At 37.8% G+C, this 21974-nt stretch overlaps 3 protein-coding genes across 13 annotated transcripts in view; 2 read left to right on the top strand and 1 right to left on the bottom strand.

The window, feature by feature from the left end:
- Positions 1 to 1334: 1334 nt before the first annotated feature.
- marcksb (myristoylated alanine-rich protein kinase C substrate b) lies at positions 1335 to 4028 on the bottom strand. The gene is made up of 2 exons (XM_027030878.3): positions 3698 to 4028; positions 1335 to 2841 (listed from the first exon to the last, which is right to left on the bottom strand). The coding sequence occupies exons 1-2, from the start codon at positions 3782 to 3784 to the stop codon at positions 2281 to 2283; spliced, it is 648 nt and encodes a 215-aa protein (XP_026886679.1). The 5' UTR covers positions 3785 to 4028; the 3' UTR covers positions 1335 to 2280.
- Positions 4029 to 5521: 1493 nt separating this feature from the next.
- fyna (FYN proto-oncogene, Src family tyrosine kinase a) lies at positions 5522 to 14389 on the top strand. Of its 2 annotated transcripts, XM_027030872.3 has the most exons (13): positions 5523 to 5703; positions 7001 to 7101; positions 7733 to 7989; positions 8236 to 8332; positions 9055 to 9153; positions 9354 to 9457; positions 9824 to 9973; positions 10148 to 10312; positions 10595 to 10774; positions 11771 to 11847; positions 12005 to 12158; positions 12501 to 12632; positions 12744 to 14389. In XM_027030872.3, exons 3-13 carry the CDS (start codon positions 7743 to 7745, stop codon positions 12950 to 12952), a joined length of 1614 nt encoding a protein of 537 aa, XP_026886673.1. In that variant the 5' UTR covers positions 5523 to 5703; positions 7001 to 7101; positions 7733 to 7742; the 3' UTR covers positions 12953 to 14389. The 2 variants fall into 2 exon arrangements, with proteins under 2 accessions (XP_081577976.1, XP_026886673.1); XM_081721850.1 differs by lacking the exon at positions 7001 to 7101 and having other exon boundaries at positions 5522 to 5703.
- A 931-nt stretch (positions 14390 to 15320) lies between these two features.
- LOC113571077 (uncharacterized) overlaps positions 15321 to 21974 on the top strand; it is a 44622-nt gene continuing 37968 nt past the window's right edge. For 5 of the 10 annotated variants that reach the window (XM_081721261.1, XM_081721265.1, XM_081721259.1 and 2 more), the window contains exons 1-9: positions 15323 to 15609; positions 16881 to 17081; positions 17199 to 17294; positions 17443 to 17541; positions 17730 to 17834; positions 17957 to 18076; positions 18402 to 18521; positions 18632 to 18661; positions 18966 to 18992. In XM_081721261.1, coding sequence (XP_081577387.1) covers positions 16907 to 17081; positions 17199 to 17294; positions 17443 to 17541; positions 17730 to 17834; positions 17957 to 18076; positions 18402 to 18521; positions 18632 to 18661; positions 18966 to 18992 — 772 coding nt within the window. In that variant the 5' untranslated portion in view covers positions 15323 to 15609; positions 16881 to 16906. Of the gene's footprint in view, positions 15610 to 16880; positions 17082 to 17198; positions 17295 to 17442; positions 17542 to 17729; positions 17835 to 17956; positions 18077 to 18401; positions 18522 to 18631; positions 18662 to 18965; positions 18993 to 21974 lie in introns of all 10 variants that reach the window. The other 5 variants (XM_081721262.1, XM_081721264.1, XM_081721263.1 and 2 more) reach the window with 2 other exon arrangements.

Raw genomic sequence — 21974 nt, 5'->3', positions numbered from 1 at the left:
ATGGGGACTGTGCGGAAAATGATCCTACTTTCAGATTCCTGGGTACACACATAGCTGGAAATTACTCATGGACTACTCTTAACACAGGATCAGTCAAGAAGGCACAGTAGTGACACCACATCCTGAGGATTCCTCAGAGAAACAACCTGCAGGAGAAATTGCTGGTGTCCTTGTACCCTGCTCCAGCAAGAAAGAGATGATATATTGTATCTCTGCATGGTACTGCAGCTGCTCAGTAGCAAACAGGAGAGCCCTTCAGAGGGTTATTACCACCTAGAAGAATTATTGACTGTTTACTTCCCTCTATGGAGCACTAACTCAGCTCTCAATGACTCAGTAGAGCAGTCAACAACTGTTTCTCTGGAAACTCGTGTACATCCCTACAATTTTGAATATATATATATATATATATATATATATATATAATTTTCATACATTTTTATTTAGTTGTTTGAACTCTTTCCAATTTTAATTGTGGATTACTTTGTGTGAATGCAGTCAGGATAGCTACTCAATTTCATTGTACTCTGTACAGTGAAAAAAGGAATCTAATGTAATCACGAGTCACTCATCATTGTTTCACCATAGCTGTTGTGGGTGTTCCTGCAGCAGTGTTTTGAGGCTAACCTTGTCATTGTAATAACATCCAAGACAGTTTAAAATGATTTCCTGTTCTTTTAATAATTCATAGAAATAGTTACTGTAATACCTGAACTTTCATCTGGAATATCTAGTATGTCCCCTACCCATAAAATTGTATTCAATTCTATGCAAAGCACAAAACAATTGTCAATTAAAGCATCAACTTACACAAGGATACCACTGAGTTTATGGGCAGTTTAAACTCAGGACCAGAATCATCTGCACATGGCCAGCTGATAATTACTGTTGCAAAGCTAAGCAAAGACCAATCACAAAAGCAAACCATGTATGCACTTTCCAAAAAAAAAAAAAAAAGTTTCACCAGGACTATTAAAACTTCACCCCTCAAAAAGGGGCATATACTTATCGAGCCTCAAAAAGGTAAACAGGACAATATAGACTACCACTCTACTATTGCTGTCAAACAAAAACTGATGGGTATTTACAATTTATTACCAACATAAAAGGTCATATCAATTTCAAAGTTCTTTTCTGCCCAGTTTTCTAGGTGCAGCAGACTCAAGACTTACTATCCAAAACCTGCCTAGTCAAATTACAGCATGTACCACAATTTAGTTCAGGACTAGACTAACCCACCTCCAGGAAACTGGCTCCTAGAGCCTACTAAAAGGGTCACAGGTCAACAGCTTTTATCACACCAAACACTTATGCCAACAGACAAGACAAGTGGCTCAATTCTTTTAAATCCTTTATTTTCGCTTTGTGCCCCTACACATTGAGAATAGAATTCATATTCTGTATGCAGTCAACATTCCATTTAAAAATCAAGTAGTGACAGACCTAGAGTATTTACAAAAAACCTTGTTCTGTTTGATTGCACTGGCAATTTTTCCATGTACTTGCTTGCACAGCATTTTAGAGAAACACACAAAAAAACAAAAACCACACCACTAGTGTCAGTCAGCACAGGTCAACTTTCTTTGATCTACATTTCACAATTCTGTTAGAAAAGAATTATGCTTGGGGAGTCAAGAATCATCCATCACAAGTTTTATAAAAAAACAAACAAAAAAACAAACAAAAAACCCACAAACAAAAACAAAAAACCAAAACAACTTTTTTTTTTTAAAACAGACATGACAAAGCCTATACAACAACACAGTGCTGCTATATTTCAACAGTGCAGCTGGTAAAATTCTGAGCACCAATTCCATGTGATGACAGACAAGACAAACAATTTGATCTGTGAATCATCCACATGCTGTATCCACCTTTTTGGTAGCTCCTTTTTGCTAGCACACACTGGCAAAACCTAAGTCATATGGCACCGATTACTTAATCTAACACTTCAATTTCCTTAATACACTAAAATGGTTTACACATATGAAGAAGGAAAAAAAAGTTAAAATACAGCATCACACTGCACACATCCACACGCAATACTGTAACAAACACATATGGAGAAATTGAACTGTGGTGCCCTTCATTTTCCAATCAAAAACCCTTTTCTTGGGAGCTTCCACGGCAACATACTGGATGGAGTAGAAGTGGATAAAGTGATTGCAGGTAATAAGACAGCTTTGAAAGGTCATTGGTCTTGTACAAATCAACTCCGTGGTTGTGCTCCTTATTACTTCATGTTAAAGAGGCTCTTGAGCGCTCCTCTGGCAAACCTCATTACTCTGTAGCAGTTGGCTTGGCTTCAGCGCCCTCCGCAGGCGTGAGCTCCTCCACCTCAGCAGCCTTCTCCTCTGCTACCTCCTCTGTCGGCTTTTTCTCATCGCCACTCGCCTCGTCGGGTTTTAGCTCCTGGGGGGCTTCCTCCTTCTCCCCTTCAGCAGAGGCTTCAGGCTTCACCTCCTCCGACGTCCCTTCTGCGGCCTCCTCCTTTCCTTCCTCCGCAGGCGTAGCGGTTTGTTCGCCCTCGGGTTCTTTTTTGGCGTTCTTCTTAAACGAGAAACCGCCGAGTTTGAACGGTTTCTTAAAGGAGAAGCGCTTTTTTTGCTTGGCTGGCTCGGCGTTTCCCGACGCAGAGCCGTCCTCTTCCGACTTAGTCGAGTTTTCTCCATTGGCGGCCGGAGCGCTCTGGGCATCCCCCTCAGAGGCACTCTTCTCCATCACGCCATCGTCCGCCTTTAATTCCTCATCTGTAGAGTGCTTGCCATTAGCCTGGGGCGCCTCAGCCGCTGCGTCTGCTGTAGGCGACGCATTCCCGTTGGTTTTCGCATGGCCATTTTCCTGAAAGGATGGGACAAATCCACAGTTAACAGTGTCTCGTGAGAGAAAGTCTTAAGATTAAGGCAACTAAAGATGGGATAAATGTATTTAATGTAATGCAGACTATACAACAAGACACCTCGGAATTCCAGCCATGCACCGATTGCAGCTGGCTTGCAGCGTGCACCGGTCTTTTTGCTCGCCACGTGGATGAAGCAAAATCATGTACTTTGTCTGGCAGACGCTGTTGCTGTGTGGGTCGGTAATGCAAGATGGACGGTGAAGCAAGGTCCAACCAAGTTTTTTTTTTCCCTTCCCCAAACCCCACTAGAGTATCGTTAATCGGAATAAATTGCAGTCCATCACACGTATGTGACAAATAAAAATGCAGTCACATATTCCGCTTTCCCCGGACATACCCATTAGTTGCAAATAACGTTTTACCGAAATAAAGGCGTGGTAGTTTAAGTGAGATGGCTTTGCACGACGACAGGCTAAGCCTACGATGATGATGATGATGATGATGTTGTTCCCACTGTAGCAGTTTAAAATGATCAGCTTTATCAAATGCTAGCTACTAAATAACAAACTGATTTAAAATACGATTAAAAACGTATTTATAGAATAATTTTAAAAATTGGTACAACGATTCAAGCCATTTAAAACCCTGGGGAAACTGGTGTTTTTGCAACATCTGACCAAACAATTGTTTTGCATTTGTCTTGTTCTCCCAACTATGCATTTGTTTTGGGATATGTATACCTCTTAATGATCTGGGTATTTTCATTGTTCAGTTCATATGGTCTTTTGGACTGCCCCTTTTCTCGCAATCGTCAATCGCCTCCACAATTAAACATAAGTGTTGTGAATAGGTTACCTGCCCATTTGATTTAGCGCCGGCCTCAGAAGATTTTTCAGCAACAGTCTCATCTTTTGCACCGTTTTTGGCGATTTGCGCTCCCATGCTTTCACTCCCAACAAAGAATCCCAGCAGCTCAAATGAATGAACAAAGACCGCGAGCTCCTTCTTCACGGCGTGGTCGATGCAAAGAACTTGCCTACACCGTAAAATAGACAAACGATCAACCAGAGATAAACTTCACACGTGAAAAATATATATACTTCAAAAAACAATTATGGAGAATATAAGATAAAGATAATGGAAATGGCTTCTTTTGTTAATGAGATGCTATGTACAACGCCCGAAATTTCGTCACGGCATAGAAAAGCCGTTGGAGCCAATCAAAAGTCTGATTACAAATTGAGGCGGAGTCTGGGGAAGTGGGCGTGGGCGATGGAATGAGGATAGGATTCAACGGCAACTAGTGATAGTCATAAAACTCAGTGATAATTGGTGATAAAGTGTAGTGATAAGACCACTTCGTTTTGTCCATTGGCGCGTTAGAGGCCTTAATACTGTGCTTTCCTACCCAGATGATTGGATTGGAGTAATAATTGGAGTATTATTGTACGTAATCCTAATTTAACGCCATACGATTAAGATACAGCTACTAAATTAATTTAGTTTTGTTTCATTAACAAATTAAGAGTAACAAATGGTAATTAGGACTAGCCTATGCTTACAGTATATGTTACAAAAATTATGTTTAGGAATAAAACTGTTAATCATACAATTCGAAGTTGGCCATTAATTAAACAAACCCAGCTATGGCATGTATAATTCTAAGGAACTCCAGCGACCTAGATTCAGTAATGTTTTATTGTCAACTCTAGACGGAGCTGTTCCACATATGCAGTCTAACATTGTGAGCTTGCACAATATTGGACCGTCTTGGGTCACCATAGCAACTGTTTGCACCAGCTACCTCATCACAAGCTTACTTATCCATGTTGAAAGCGAGAGACTGAAATTGCATTAACCCAGTAATAAACACAGAAAAATAACTAGGCCATACCATAGACCTAGATCTGTCGTCATTATAGTCTATTGCACCGAATGGCGCCCAACTTGACTGTTTGGTGACTTTAGATTTTAAAATATTTTAAAATGTATGAATCGTGTGGTTTGTAGATATCCCGATGGTTGGTGCAACAGACTTACTTCCTCGAACTTGTTTTGTATTGTGAAATAACAAATTTACATCATATAACTTGCCATAGACACTTTAAAGTTTTTTTTTTAACAAATATTTATGTGAAGTACTGTAGCTTGTTAGTAGCCTGTAAGGTCTGCTTCTTCTAATCATCAGTTGTAGTATTTTAAGGGATAAAAACTCAAATATTGTACATTGTTTCATAAATAACAATGTTTATCTTGTACGTTGTTTTAAAATATGGTTTCAAATTCTGACTAATCATCTGGACTCAGTAATGTTCGCTCAGCATGGTGGACACTGCCATCTTTGGAATTAAAAGATTCTGGCAATGCCACTGAATAGGTATCCTAACATCCTAAGAAGCCTATCTTGGAACATTGTTAAACGAGATTCAGGTTTTGTTGCACAAGCTATTTTCTTCCAGGCAACATTATTTTGCTAAACACAGCAGGCCACCCGTTGTCTTCTGAACACAGTTTATCGTGACTGGGGCTGACTCCTGGATTAACATTCTTAATACAGGGAGAGAGAACCGTGACGGAGACTAAGACGAACGCGCTCACGCAGGCGTGTTCCTGGAGTCCTGATTGGTTTAACGTCACGTCAGTAACATCTTTGGCCCGCCCTCGACAATCCGCCTCACCAACGCCATCATCTGTTACATTCGGCGACAGGAGCAGCCTGAGTCGTCAGGGCTAATGTTGTTATTTTCATAATTCACCGAGGGGAGAAAAACATATCTGCAAATGACTCATTGACGATGCTTCCTTAGCAGTGAAATACAAAACGGATCAGACGGCTTCTCGCTTGCTAAGCATTTTTGACGGTATGGTATTTTTTATGCACTTGGCGCAGCCAATTTGTTTCCTATATAAATTGTAGTTAATCAACACTCATAGCAATGGTGACATTTTATTACGAGGAAGACGATTTAATTGCATCAGTGGTCATCCATTAATGGTGAAAAACAATATTCTCTTTAAATCAGCGCGAGGAAATGGTTCTCCGTAGAGGACGTTGAGACGTTGGTTCCCCAGCAATGCTCGGCGCAGCACGGATTGATGCGCAGCTGAAATGGCCTCATGTAGACAATTGAAAAGAATAGGGCCTCTGTCGCAAATTGAACTACTGATCATCTAATGTGTATGTACGGAATCATAGAGCGGCCTTGATAAAGGTTTAGAAATCCTAAGAATTTCGTGTTTTCTTTAAATCTCCTCGTATGTGTTACATTTGTTTTACGTTTACGTGCACTGCACGTCTGTTGACAGGTTACTTTGTGTCTACATAGCAATTGGTTGTGGTCGTGCGAGCGCGCTGTCATAAAGTAGGCTATTGGGGAAATAGAATAACGACCGTTATATGCTAGAATGTAGATGGTTACCACTACAAGCTAAAATTAGAGGCAATATTGTAATATGTCCCACGGCTAGGATTTATGGGTATGCTGTTAACCTCCATTGTGTGCATAATTGACGTATGTAGGGCCTATTCAAGCAAGAGACCCAAGCAGAACGTCAAAACATACTTTCTTTTTTTTCTTCTTTTTTTCCTTCTCCTTCCAAACTAAGTTGATAATTTCTCATGTCTGTTTTCAATTATGGAAATTACTAGCAACATGTACAATTTTCAACTATTCACTAAGGTTTTACCATTTTTAAGACAAATTTAAAGTGTGTTAGAGAGATGTTTATTCATCTGTCTGAAGAGCAAATTGAAATTCCATAGAATATGCTCTAACATGCTGCAGTTTTGTATATTTGGAAACAAGCAATAGATATATGGCCCTAACAAAATTGACCATAAATTACTGAATAAAAGCTTTAAAAAAATTGAGAATCGGGATTAAAGATAAAATGTAGATTATTGTTCATATTTAAACTACATAAAAGCTGGTCTTCTTCAATAGAATATTCTTTGCAAACCACACAAAAAATTACTAATGCAAAGTGATTGAAACTACGGTAGTGCGATAGATATACACAAAAAATACTGGCACAGATTCTACAAGAATTTGGGAATAATACAGATTACCGTATAGAGTGTGTATACCATATAGAGTAAATATTTGATACTATAGATTATATGACGGGAGACGTTAACTACTCTTTTATCCCCCCCAGGCCTGGTTTTCAAAGGAGCCATCTAATCATAGATGTTTTCACTACATCTTTAATTGAATGGAATGCAAATACTCCACTGTGGTACCCCAGTGCTCGCTGTGGTATGTTTAATAGACATCTGTTTGTGTTTTCTTTCTGCATGTGTTACAATACCATCCTCTTGCGTTAGCACTGGCGATGTAGGAATGAAATGACTTCAACCTTTATGTCAAACTGAAAGGCTGCAACAGTAGCCAGCCTTTCCATTCTGTGCTAAATTCATAACTTGGATCTGCAGAGCGGTGGTTAAGAGGAAATAGGACACATACATGGTGTTACCAGCCCCACCTGTTTAAACCAGTTTACCCATTTGTTCATACAAAGCAACAAATCTACCCATATAACACTAAAGCTTTATTTTAATGAAGGAAGAGCAGGTTTGGACATTTATTTTGTTAAGATGGGGCATATACTGAAAGCCTCAACTGGTAAGCAGTTTTTTAAAACTGTGGTTGGCTGCTGTCTATCTAAAATAGCAATTTTGCTTTTGACAGTTTCCAGTGTTTTCTTCATTTTGCTTTTAATTTTTTGATTGACTGGATTGAAAAGTAAAATAGAGGTGACATTATTTTTGTCTACATTTTGACAATAAAGAAATTGTTATTAATGAATGAACTAAGAATCAATTCAGTGAGTACTTGAATAATTGATGGACTATTTTCATTGGTTTGTTTTGCTCTGTTCCATTCACAGAATATAGATAATGGGCTGTGTACAATGTAAAGACAAGGAGGCAACCAAACTTACAGATGACAGAGAGACCAGTGTTTCACAGCACACTGGGTACCGCTATGGGGCAGACCCAACGCCTCAACACTACCCTAGTTTTGGAGTCACCGCCATCCCCAACTACAACAACTTCCATCCCCCTGTTAGCCAAGGGGTCACTGTTTTTGGTGGAGTAAACACCTCTTCCCATTCTGGAACACTGCGTTCGCGAGGTGGAACAGGTGCAGTTAATAGTAATCACCAGTATAATAAAACTGCTAGAATGGACTTTTGATGTATTGGATTTCAAAAACCAAAACCAGTTTTAACTTGAATTAACAAATTATGAACAGTAATAAATCTATGAGTATAATGCCATCTAATAGGATTTTGACAGTTTTTCCAACACTTCCAGGTTTGAAAATCTAACTCATATTTCTGCGTATCTATTTGCATTGAAAAGCTTTTTTTATGGTCTTGTGCTTCAGGAGTTACACTCTTTGTAGCACTTTATGATTATGAGGCAAGGACAGAGGATGACCTCATTTTCAGGAAAGGAGAAAAGTTCCAAATTCTCAATAGCACGTGAGTATAAAATAATTAAAGGACTCCCCCACCCCACCCCCGACCCCCAATTACACTGTGTAATTACACTGTGTACTAATACCTTTTCTATTGGTCTGTGTCTTTATTCATTGAAGAAAACATATCCATAAATCAATTTGGATTGATATAGAGAAATTAAAGGAGGTGGAAGTTAAATTGTATTGAGTCTGTCTTCATGAATTAATATCTAATGTCCTAAAAAACACTTCTCACAGCTTTATGTTTACTATCTGATTTTTAATGAAATCATAAACCTCCAGACTTTGTCTTATGGGTGTAAAGTTGTTGTTTTGCTTGAAACACTTTACAGAACTCTGTTTGACAAAAAAAGCAAAGTATGCCAAAATATGTTGATCTAAACAATGTATTTTATCAAACAAAACCTGTCATATAGGCAACTATATATGCCAATCTATCTAACATTTTAACCATTCTGCTTTTAGACACTCTTCACGTTTGTTTGAATCTATCTAGCCACATGAGTAATCCTTTTGAAATATCTCCAAGGAGAGCAGGGATAGATTAGTTGGCAAGAAGTGCCAAAGTTTCCACCCATAAACAGCAGTTATTTGTCATTTTTTCTGCTTGGCAAATCTAGGCTAACATGGGAAGTCTCAAGAGCATACACCCAGCAGTATGACTCTTTTCCTATTCATATCCAGCTTATTTGTACAGTAATGTTTGTTCCTTTTGTCTTCTAGGGAAGGCGACTGGTGGGAGGCTCGTTCTCTCACTACAGGTGGAACAGGATACATACCCAGTAATTATGTGGCTCCAGTAGATTCTATTCAAGCTGAAGAGTGAGTTCAATCTGTGTGTTAAAAAAGACCAAAACTAAAGAACACACCCTGCACAGGCACTCTGGCTGTTCATAGCTATATTTAAGTTAGTTATTTGCTATTTACACAGCTTCTATGTTTTTCGTTTTTGTTTGTTTTTACAAACATCAAATAACTTATCATCGACATGATTACTGTATGTTGGCCTATCCCTTTTGTAGTTGGTACTTTGGTAAACTAGGCCGAAAGGATGCAGAGAGACAGCTACTGTCTAATGGAAACCCTAGAGGCACGTTTCTCATCAGGGAGAGTGAAACCACTAAAGGTGACTAGCATATCCACACAAACCTATACTGACACTTTTATTATATCTCTGAAACCCATTAGAGGTGCAATTGCACTTTTTTAAGAAGCATATTTCATGTGAAATGACGAGTGGACCTACTGAAATGCAATCGTTCAGTTATCTCAAATGTACTCCAGGATTTTAAATGGTCATTCAGATGTCAAAAAGGATGTCACTTATTAGAGCATCACCTACCTTATTAGCCAGACGAATAATCAATAAGAAATGTAAAATGTTTATCCAGGGAAACCATACCAGCCCATAAAATGATCTGATTCTGATCTGATTGGGACAGACTTGGAACTGCCTATCCTACCTGCTTCTGTTCTCTTCTCCCTTTTCCAGGAGCTTATTCCTTATCCATACAGGACTGGGATGACATTAAAGGTGATCATGTGAAACACTACAAGATCCGTAAACTTGACAGTGGGGGCTACTACATCACAACCAGGGCTCAGTTTGAGACGCTCCAACAGCTTGTGCACCATTATTCTGGTAATTCCGAGTTACCTGATCTTACTGACCAGTACATTATTTCAGCTTAATGAGCATTTGGTTAAAAAATTACCAGCAATATCTGTTTCTGACAGACCAACCTTTGTTGCAGTCAATGTTGATGTCCCTATAAAGTGGTCTATCAGTGCTGCTTCATGTTGTGTCTGTGCACAGCGAGGGCTGCAGGACTGTGTTGCCGTCTAACAGTCCCCTGCCACAAAGGCATGCCTCGCCTCGCCGACCTGTCTGTCAAAACCAAAGACGTCTGGGAAATCCCACGAGAGTCACTTCAGCTTATCAAGCGATTGGGGAATGGACAGTTTGGAGAAGTCTGGATGGGTATGTGCTAGATTAACTAGCATTGCTGGTAGGGTCAGGCTGAATGTTTTTTTGAGAATCTCTGTCGACTGTAATTTTAATTCAGAACTGGATAGGGCGAAAATGTCTGGATGGGTATGTTTTAGTTTAACTGGATTTACTGGCAGGTGTAGGCTAGGCTCAGAAAGATATTTAGTTAATATTCATAATCGCTGGTGGTGGTAATTTGATTCAGTACTGGATTTAATCAGTATTTTTGCATTTATCCCAAAGTCCATTTAAATACTTCCAACTACATTGCAGGCACTTGGAATGGCACCACTAAAGTGGCAGTGAAGACCCTGAAACCAGGTACAATGTCCCCAGAATCTTTCCTGGAAGAAGCGCAAATCATGAAAAAACTGAGACATGACAAGCTGGTACAGCTATATGCTGTGGTTTCTGAAGAGCCCATCTACATTGTCACAGAATACATGAGCAAAGGTGAGAAACAGAAATTTACTACACTTATCTGAACAAATGTTATGTTTTTTTCATTAAGCTGTTTTATTACACCCAAACAGTGTTCCTGATTTGGCTCAATAGTCCTCAAATTTGCAATATAACATCACTTTCAAAGTTCATTATAGATAGTTTTTCCAGTTTCAGTGCTCTTCACACCATGAATGCCACATGGATTAGAATGATGAATTGCTTTCAATCCTCCTCAATCAATATTTTGCCAATTTGCACAGCAGCTCCCTTGAAATTTTAATTGATATTTTCAATGAGTGCAACCAAACAGTACCACCTCTGCAGAGAATTCTCTAGAATATAGTAATGTTATTTGTAACATAGCAACATATCATTTACATTGAATAAACATGTATGACCAATTTCTTGGCATTTTTCATCAAGTTGTCATTTCTTTAGCAGCTAGCATGTCTTACTCCTCATTCCACTTCTCTGTGTAGGATAACATTTTCCCATTTTTAAGCTTTAGCTAAAATTGAACTGACACACAATCCTATTTTGATAACCAGGAAACAAGCTATAGCTACTATTTAACTTTACACATGCACAAATAGGAGTGTAGACAGAAAATAATGATGAGGAGAAAATGATAAATGTGCAAAGCCATTCTAAAACCTAAAACCCTTTATCACACATTCCCATTAGCAGTAAGCAGACTGAAGAATGAAAAGTGAAACAATTATGCTTGTGTCTGTGAAAAAATATCTTTGTCAAAAGAAGTAACAGAAAATACTGATTTGTATAAAATATACATTTATTAAGAAAAAATGTACAAAAAAGGCTTTATAGTTCTGATGCTGCGGAGTGGGGTGGGGGTATGTCTGTGATTTTATCTAATCAATTTCTTTTTATTATAGCCTACACTAATGAAATTAACATGTTAGCAACAGACATTAGCAACAGTCTTGGCAGTAGTTTTAATGCTATGATTTTTGGTGGAGCTAAGACTGGTATTCACCTTTTCAGGGAGTTTGCTGGATTTTTTGAAAGATGGTGAAGGACGGGGCCTTAAATTGCCAAACTTGGTGGATATGGCAGCTCAGGTGAGAAAATGCAACATGCCGCTCAGAGAGAAGTTTGGGTGAAATGCACTACACGCAGAGGAGAAACTGACTTTTGATTCCTGTAAGGCAGCCAAACTGAGAACACAGCAAACTTAGAACACACCAAACTGAGCTGTCGAATGTCCCCACCTTTCAGGTTGCTGCAGGCATGGCTTACATTGAAAGGATGAACTACATCCACCGAGATCTGAGATCGGCAAACATCCTTGTGGGTGACAGCTTGGTGTGCAAGATTGCTGACTTTGGACTGGCCAGGCTGATAGAGGACAATGAATACACAGCTCGACAAGGTAGCTTTCACTGCTCAGACAGGCTGAGTTGAGGAAAAGAAGGTTGTATGCAAGTAGCTTTACATGGTCTTTGTTATTCTGTCATCGTGGGTCAGTGTTTAGTACTTGATGTTTGAGACACTTTCTAATTGGCTCCACTTAATCCTGTATGATTCATGGCACCAGGCTAAGTGTTCTCTATGGTCACTGAGGGATTTACTGCATCCCTTTATGAGTCACACTACACAGAATTTCCTGCATTTAGTTGTATCTATGCTTTTTGTGTGTGTACTGTGTCAGTACACATGTACACACATGCAGTCCACTCTGCAATTGTGATCCTAAACCTGTACTCTATTTTAGGCGCAAAGTTCCCCATCAAGTGGACAGCGCCTGAAGCTGCACTGTACGGACGGTTTACCATCAAGTCAGATGTGTGGTCATTTGGAATTCTGCTCACGGAACTGGTGACCAAAGGTCGCGTGCCGTATCCGGGTGAGTTACATGGTATTTGTGTCATACAGCATGCAGTAAGTGTGCAGCAGATTAAGTCACGCCTCGCTGGTTTCTGTGGTGGATCAGCAGTGTTTGGGTTCAACCTTTTAGGTATGAACAACAGGGAGGTGCTTGAGCAGGTGGAACGTGGCTACAGGATGCCCTGTCCCCAGGACTGCCCCATCTCTCTGCATGAGCTCATGCTGCAGTGCTGGAAGAGAGACCCAGAGGAAAGGCCCACCTTTGAATACTTGCAGGCATTCCTGGAGGACTACTTCACTGCCACTGAGCCACAGTACCAACCAGGAGACAACCTCTGAACACCATGAGCACTGGGGACAACGGATTGCAGCCACTGACTTCTCTTCACAAGGACATTGCCACTGATACGATGCACATGTGATGACAAAAGCTTCCAGATTTCTTGCCATCTTGATCCAGTCTTTTGACACGTTACATCTTCCATTGAAAAGACACGTCATGTTACTTGTATCGGTTAAGCCAAATAGTGTTTTGGGGACTCCAGTGATCTTCAGGGGTTCTCACAAGCATTGGAAAAAGAATCACTAATAAGGATAAAATGACCTGTTTGTATCTAGTGTAAATATGACCCACGTGTTTACTTACTCCCTGTTTTAAGCTTTATTACTTTTTATAATGCAGATTTTTTTTGTTTGATTTTCTTTTTGTTCTTATTGAGAAGTGTCATTCTGCAGAGAAACGCATGAATTTTGAGGCCGAAACAAAACCTCTTTTAATGATATAATGATTCTGGAAATCATTTCTGTTTAATTCTAGTATTCCAGGTGGATATTGATCAGCTTCTTTAAGAAACCACTGGGATGCCGTTATATATCCCAATAATAACATTCCTGGTTTGTTTAAGTTGAGAAATACTGCAGTGCATAGCTAGCTAGCTTTCCAGACACAAAACCTTGTGACCTTTTACAGAGGAAAATGTCTGCTCTGGCTTTGGTGACTCTTCTGAGCCTTTTAATTTGCAACTGCTTTTAGCAAAAGCTCAGTGTCTTCATTTTGTTTTCTTGTTACTTAAAATGAGTGCATTTTCTATTTAGTCACTTTGGATTAATGATAGATTAATTATGCATCAATATAGTATTCAGGCTGTGTGGGCATTATGCTTGACTATACCTGCATCTCTCTAGCAAAGGTAAAATAAAAATAAATGGCTAACATCATTACTGTTGTAAGAGGTATATAAAACAAGACCATTTTATGCATTGTAACATATAAGATAACTAAGTAGAGGAGGCAAAAAGGTAAAGGCTTAATTTAACCCTACTGAGCTTGTGTTTTGGTCTGTCTTTCTGTTCCTGAGGTAAGACAACATTAAAGCTTTATCTCTGGGGTCCACCCACACTCTGGGTCATACTAAATCTCATCTGCGTATGACCTTGAAAAATGTCAGGAATATTTGACAGTTCTTTTCCAGGCAGAATTGGCAGGGGCAAGAGCCAAACTCATATTCGTTTAGTTTCCATAATGATCTTCACCCAGAATTCCAGTGGTTCTAGTGAAGGTTTTAGACTTAATAGCGTGCACTACATTAGGCAGTATGGGCCTGGGAGCTAGGTCCAGTGTGTTTGTACATCAACCTCCAACCTCATGATTTTCACCTGTTCTTTGTTCTTGTATCATCTATTTAGATTAATTCATAGATACTGTGTTTATTTAATTGTTTAATTGTTTCATTTATGCACATACATTTGTAGAATAAAGACTCATATCCAAGCCCATTTTTGGGGGGGTGGATTTTATGTTTCGGCTCAAAGATTAATTGGTTAATTCAGGATACCTTTCCCCCAATATAAAATATAGGCTGTTGCTATCATGATAAGTTTTGTTTGAAATCTTTAATACTGGATTGTGTTTTGCGACAAGTGCAGAATCAAACTAATTAACTTGCATACATGCATACAGTGTCACTAATATGCCCTCAAATTCAGTACCCAGTTTTAATCAAGCATTTAAGACAATCTAATAGATGTTATTGTATTTAAAGGGACATCCTTCCAGCCTATCCTTTTATAAACATTTAGAGGGACATCCATCCATCCCATCCTGTTATAGTATTTAGAACTAAAAATGCAAGTTTCTAATGCAACATTATTATTTCAGTCTTTGATTTTCTTCTTTTCATAGCAGAGGTTTCTGTTATACCATTGATAGCCAGAGGAGGGCCACTACATTCCTTTCATATTGCTTGCAGTCCCTACTTCAGTCAGCTCATTGGTTATCCAGTTATAAATAGATGCATTAGTTCTGTGAAATCCCAGATGAAAATGTATCCTTTGAGATTTGGTTCAAGAGTGATAGCCTAGCCTTTAAATAGGAATTTAGAGATTTTGTTGATGAACTGTGTCAGTTTACAATGGAATGTAAAGATGGAAAATGTTTTGGTAAACAATCATGATGTTACAGTAAATGGAAGACCCAACACTCATGGTCCAATCCATGTTTACGTGTCCTCTTCTTTTGCAGCGTGTCCAGGTCACAAGTCAGATCACCCCCCCCCCCCCCCCCAGCCTAAAAAGGCAAGGCTCAGAGCAGGTGGTAAAAGGCAGCACTAGCTAAGAATAAACTAGAGCTGCAATGGATAAGGTTACTTTGAATCTCCCCTGCATTTCTTCTTGCCCTATTCCCTTCTGAGGCATCAAAAAACACTGGCGAAATTATTAGCGAGTGTTTGCTACCTCCCATGTTTTAACCACAGAGCTCCCGTCCCCATCTAGTTCCCCTTCACCATCTTCCCACACTACCCTCTGCCATGGTAACTGTCCTGGCACTTTGAAAAATCTTAATTTTTTCATGATGTAAAGAGGTTTCACCTGTGGATTATAAGGGGGACAAACAACATTTATTGAGGGCCTTAACATCAACTGGGTGGAACCATTCCAATAGGACTACGCAGGCAAAACTACAAGAACTGAAGTAACTACAGCAAACCCCACTGAAGGTATTGCAAGTTTTATATTTATAGTCTTATAATTTGACTAAAGATTTATTGTACGTATAGCTACAGTATTACTCTTATTATCTAATGAGAAGAGTTGAGGGCAGAGGTCCTAAATATTGGATGTGGTGAGTCAGAAGAAAGATACGCAGGGAAGATATTAAGTTCCTCATACAAGGAGTTTAAAAATCAAGATAAGCAGTGTAAAAATGATCATTTCTAGACTGCAAATGTGAGGAGTTCAAAGTATTTTCCATAAACTGATCAGCCTCTACAGGGTCTTATTTTCTGAAATAAACACTAACAACTCCAGTAAAAAAATTTTACTGTAAACAAAATAATAAAAACAAAAATCAATATATTAATATTAGATACCTAGCAGGCAAAAGAGCCACCCTTTGATCCATTTTTGAACAGCTTGAATTGTTCTTAGAATGTTGTCATATAAATCAGTGGTAAATTTTGTAGCTGCAGGTTTTGTGGTTAGTTAATGGTACACCATCCCTTTTCTGTCAGCTTCAACTTACAACTGACAGTGATGTTTGAGATACACTGGCATAATATGGGGTATTGATACCTAGAAATATGAAATAATATTTCAGTTTTCCTGTACTTGTAATGCAGTCTGTATTGCCTCTCTGAAACTCATGCTAGTTACCTTATGTTCTGAAAACTCAAATATCAGTGTTGATTGTCATTTGTTTAATAGATGATTTAATATTGAATATTGCAATTCATTGTATTATTACCCACCTGTGTAACAGGATTAGTAATTATGATTTAGTTATTTCAAAGTTAGAGAGCTAGTAAGAGGCATTCCTGTTATATTATCCACTCCACACACTGAAGATTATAAATGTGAATCTGCCCAGGTTTTCACTTTATAATGAAGTTTGATTTAAACCAAACTCTACTGTTCTGTGACTGAGATGCATCATGTCAATCAACAATGGATTTCCAATAACAACTTTTTTTTTTCAAGGTGTGGCCTAACATTCTGATTAATAAAATGGTTTGCACCCTACAGAGATAACAGAACATCTATTATTGTCAGTACATAATGTACATGTCTACTGTAACAGTATGTGCTTTATTATCATAAATGATAATATGACTATTGGTTAAACATTCTGGTGCAGAAAAAAATCATATACAGCATACAGTAAATATGTATATGACTAAATTATAATATATAAGATATATACAGACTAACATATTCCCAAAGGTTTATTGATCAGAGGCTCTAACTACTATATCTGATCATACTGTAACAGGAACAGAGCCCACATCTTGTGCCAGTATGGACCGCCAGAATGCAGAAGTTGTACAGTCAACCTCTCCTAAAATTACAAGCCATGGTTTCATGAGAGTCTTAAGCCACCCAGCACAATGGCTGATCATCATCACTCTTCTGATATCTTGGTCAACAGCTGGCATTCTCTTGTTTGACTTTGTGAGTCCCGACCAGCTAACTAGTAAGTGATATAATAATAGTAGTAGCACCATCCCTACTGGACGGTATTATCAATCACCCGGATTAACATCAGAAAAACATAAGAAATCACATCTGGGTTTTTTTCTGTTTGGTTTAGCTTTTCAAGATATACGTGCTGATCCCATGGTAGCGCTGAACAAAGCTGTTGAGGGCATTGCAGACAGAATGAGCAACATTCTTACTGATACCCATAGTAAGCCCTGTCTAAACTTCCCACCACACAACACATGAGCAAATATAATGGTTGCCTCTAATCGCTATTGATTTGCAGAATTTAGAAAAGTGAATATTGTAATATCTGCATTTTGTTCTCTTTTTTAAAATTATTTTCTGGGACACAGAGTATGTTCCAAATGTGATCTTTGATCCAGTGGGTGCTGTTATCAAGTGGTCTGACACGTCTGTGGCTTTCCTGTCAGGAATAACATTACTTGGTGACGGTATGTATCATGTCTTCCCCAGTCTGAATTTGCAGTTTTCAAGGAATTGTCACATTTATCTGTTTGCTTCATCATCAATTTAGTCCAACATGAACATTAAACATAATACACAATATGTATTTTCTCCCAAAGATGGACAACACAATGCAGAACCTAAATGTTTTTTAAAATACACATTCTCTCCACAGTAAATGAAGGAGTCATTGGGTTCCTTAAACTTGGTAGTGGTGCATTAGATGACATGAATGATTTGCTTAGGACCCTGGTTGGCTATCTGTTCCATTTGTTTGAAGGTAACTGCACAAGATCTGGGATAATTCAGCCCAAAGCAAAAATATCTGTGTAGTTCCAAAGTAGGCTATTTGGCTTACTCACTCAATTACAGTATTACAGCGTATATATGTCCTGCACCCAGATCTATTGAATGCTGCAATCATCCATCCACTACAAATAGCCAGCAAAGCAGCTGCAGATATTTCAAACAAAGCCAAGGCCTCCTCAGACTCTCTCTTAAACAGATTCCAGGGTTTTGAAGGTAAGGCCAAATACTTTGGGATATCCAATTAACATGCACAATCATGTCATGATTGAAATGCAGATTTTAAATTCAAGCAATATTTAGTGGGCAAATGTCTGATAGAGAGATTGTTGCTAATCACAATGATATTTTGTAGTTTGGATCCCTAAAATGAGCACTGGTATAGAATTAATAAACAGTGTTCTAGAAGGAGCAGGAAATCTCAAAACAACCATAAAAGTCCAATATAAAAAAGCTGCCAAAAGCATAAGTAAAAATGATTTTTAAATACAAATAAGGCAATTAAGTAAGATTTAATGAAGATTGTATTTTATTTTCCCAGGTGCCATTCCTGACATTAACTTTGATCCACTAAAAGTTGTCATAGACACTGCTGAGGAATTTGCTGACAGGAGAGACATGTTATTGGCCTATGTCTCTAATGTCCTGGTGCAAGATAAAGGTAGACCAGAATCTTGTTAAATTATATGATGGACATACTGTATTTTCCCACATTCCACTGCAATTGTCAATGACAATTATCTATAGCTCATCCTTTGTTCTTTTGTATAGATGATACGCCACATGTCATCCGAAGAAAAGGTTAGTATTTGTTCTACATAACATCTTTACAACAACTTTAAAGATTATTACCATAAAGTGTCAGACAAAGTAAAACTTAGTCAATATAATCTGTATATAGAATTTTGTTTTCCATTACATAATATTCAATAACATTTTATAAACTGCATTAATTACACACACACACACACACACGCACATATATATATATATATATATATATATATGTATGTGCATGTGTGTGTGTGTGTGTGTGTGTGTATATGTGCGTGTGTGTGTGTGTGTGTGTGTGTGTAATTTTTTTTTCTATACTAATTGTTCACAGGAGAATTTCTGCCACCTATGGAAAAAGGTTAGTTACCTCTAAATCTACATTATATATTAATTACACCAAAATGTAAAAAACTGTTTAGTTAATCACACTAAAACAAAGAAAACTGTCATTCACAACTGAGTAGAAAAGATCGACTGTCATCCACAAACTTTGGTTGCCATGACATAACCAAGGAGCATGAATAACAGATGCATGCAGCATTACTCTGTTTGGATTCCAGACCCTTTGAATTATTACTACATCAAAAACATCACAAATACTCCACAAATGTAAAAACCAACAACAAAATCCTTGCAAATAATATTATCTACAAATGGTACATGAAAAAAGCACATATTTTCAATAAGTAACAGGTAGAGTATGTTTCTTGTGTAAATTATATTATGAATGTTATTTAATCTTTCTAATATGGTCAACCTCTAAATCTGCACTGGCATTCAACCCTGTCTGTATTCCAGATTCTTCAGTCAGTAAAACTATATTGTTTGAAAATGTGCATTTGACCTAATATTAGTCTGGAATGGTTTTACAAAGTGCATGAAAAAATGACCATATAAGAATAAACATACCCATGTAAAATGTTCTGCCTTCTCTGATTTCCTATGCTGAGTTACATGTTCAAATTCAGGATTCACAGATTTACATCACTGTATGGTTGCAGTGTATGTAGTGGAAGAATTTAACCCCAGTCGTTCCATTCTTGTTAACAAGCATTCAGCATGCATTTTTTAAAACTATCATTCTGAAAGAATATTGAAAACCCAGCAATATTCATTCCAGAAATCTTACATAAGGCTATGTATCAGTTAAATTATTTAAATGTTAAGCAGTAAACCTAGTGTGGCTCCTTAAATTCAAAATAAAATCTTTTTTGAGTTAATTGCAATTTAAATGATAACTGCAGACCATGATTTCTGACAGGAGTTTCAATGGATCTGCTAAGAGAAGAGTTAAGGTTAATAAAGGTTAGATACTGTGTTGTCATTCAAAACTCTGACATGCCCTGCAGATCAGTTTTTTTATATTAAAATCAGTTGAGATCTGATTTTACATCTTGTTGAATTAAAAGACTATAACCACACAAATGGCTTCATGAAAGTTGCAGAGATACTGGGCAGAAAACCGGAAGCTGCCTACCTTACTATGAGAACGATTCTTAAGAATGGGAAAATTTCTACACAAAACAGAAAGGATGCTGAAGCTACAAATGTGGATGACCAATCAGTAGCAGATATGCCTGAAGAGGCGAATGTGGAACACCAATCGGTAGCAGATATGCCTGAAGAGGCGAATGTGGAACACCAATCAGACGCAGATATTCCTGAAGAGGTGAATGCTGATGTCAGCAGTTCACACCTGGCAGAAACATTTGATGTGATAACTGATGAAGAAACAATTAAACATGTCACTGATATAAAAAAGGTGATTCAAATGAATGAAGATGGATCTGAAGACTTAGTTTCATTGGATGTTATACAGGGTGAGGTAATAGTTGAAAGCATTCAGGATACTTCCAATGTACTGTGGGACATGGAATTGGGATCACCTGATGTGACTTTAGATGACAATGTGCTTGAAAGTGTTTCAAAATTTGTTGAAAATGAGGCTTCAATGAAGAATGCTGATGAAGACCACACTAAAATGACTAATGCTTGCTCACACACCACTGTCAATAAGGACTCATTTGATCCAATTGAAACTGGAGCTGAAACAGTAAGTGTTTCTTTTACCATCGATGAGGAAGTAGCAAAGGAATCATCTGACGCTACCAAGCACAAGTTCAAATATGAACACCAAACTCCAACAGGTGCTTGCTTAAATGTTAATTTTGGGCAAGAAGGTATTAAATCTGCTCTTGAAAATGATGGAGATGAAGTAAAAAGGGAAACAGAGAACAAAGTGGAACAAAAACAGGCAAAAGGTCAAGTTAAGCACTCAGGAGACAATGAAGTAGAGTTTGTAATAAAGGAAAATTCAACTTCAGAACTATTAGAAACCAACAAGTATGAGGAGGAGCTCATTCCATTTGCTTTATACAATGACAACATGGATGACGATGAAAACAACAATAACAATGACAGAAAGAGGCATCCAATCAAAAGAGATCACATAAGGCAAAGACACACGGCCAAAGCTGAAGGTTACCTTCCCAAAGAAACAGATGATCAAGGAGATATTTCTAAAGAAAATGAAAAAGGTATAAAAATATTTCTTTCATGACTGAGTGGCACAAAGTATGTTCTTTTTGACAATAACAATACAGTAGCTATTAATTTGTTAAGAAGACAAAATGTAAGCTTGTAAGAGTGTCACAACATCTAAAATTGATCTGAATCTAAAAATTGATGTTTAAAATGTACCCAATTATACTATCAAATCAAGTTCAGTACTACAGTGCTACTGATGCATTATTGTGTTTTGTGTTTCAAGATGTCATGTTTTCTTGCACCATTAGCAGATATAATATTGGAATGTACTGATTGAAATGCACTAAATGAGATTAAATGAGAAATCATTTAAAATCATTTAATGATTTATACATTTTAAAAGGTTAATGGTATTTTTAGTTTAGATTTGGTTTGGTTTGGCTTAGAAATACAGAAAAAAAATGTAATTGCATAAAACACAAATGTACAGTGCTGGTTTATAGACTTTTGGATTATACACTAAAAATCATCTTTTGTTTAGATCAAATACAATCTGTCTCCATGTGGTAATCCTCAGTATTCATTTATTTTCAAAAGATTTGATACTTTCATCTTTTATTCAAAATATTTAATTTTTAATCATTTAATTCAGTTGCACAGGAATTGATTTAAGAGAGACCCTGTGAAATTATGAGTTGATGACATGAGGACCGTGCATCTGTAAGGTTTTATTACTAGTCACAGATACAATTTATACTAATTTGTTCAAATCACCACCACATCTGATGACTACCTACTCAGAAGTGTTGCCTTTGTGGTTATCATATACACTTTGCATATCAAATCATGTGAC

The sequence above is a fragment of the Electrophorus electricus genome, chromosome 10 (assembly GCF_041902795.1).
Source record: "Electrophorus electricus isolate QZ-2024a chromosome 10, ASM4190279v1, whole genome shotgun sequence".
Classification (NCBI taxonomy): domain Eukaryota; kingdom Metazoa; phylum Chordata; class Actinopteri; order Gymnotiformes; family Gymnotidae; genus Electrophorus; species Electrophorus electricus.
Note: the sequence above shows the minus strand (reverse complement) of the source record. Positions and strands in the feature narration are given on the sequence as shown.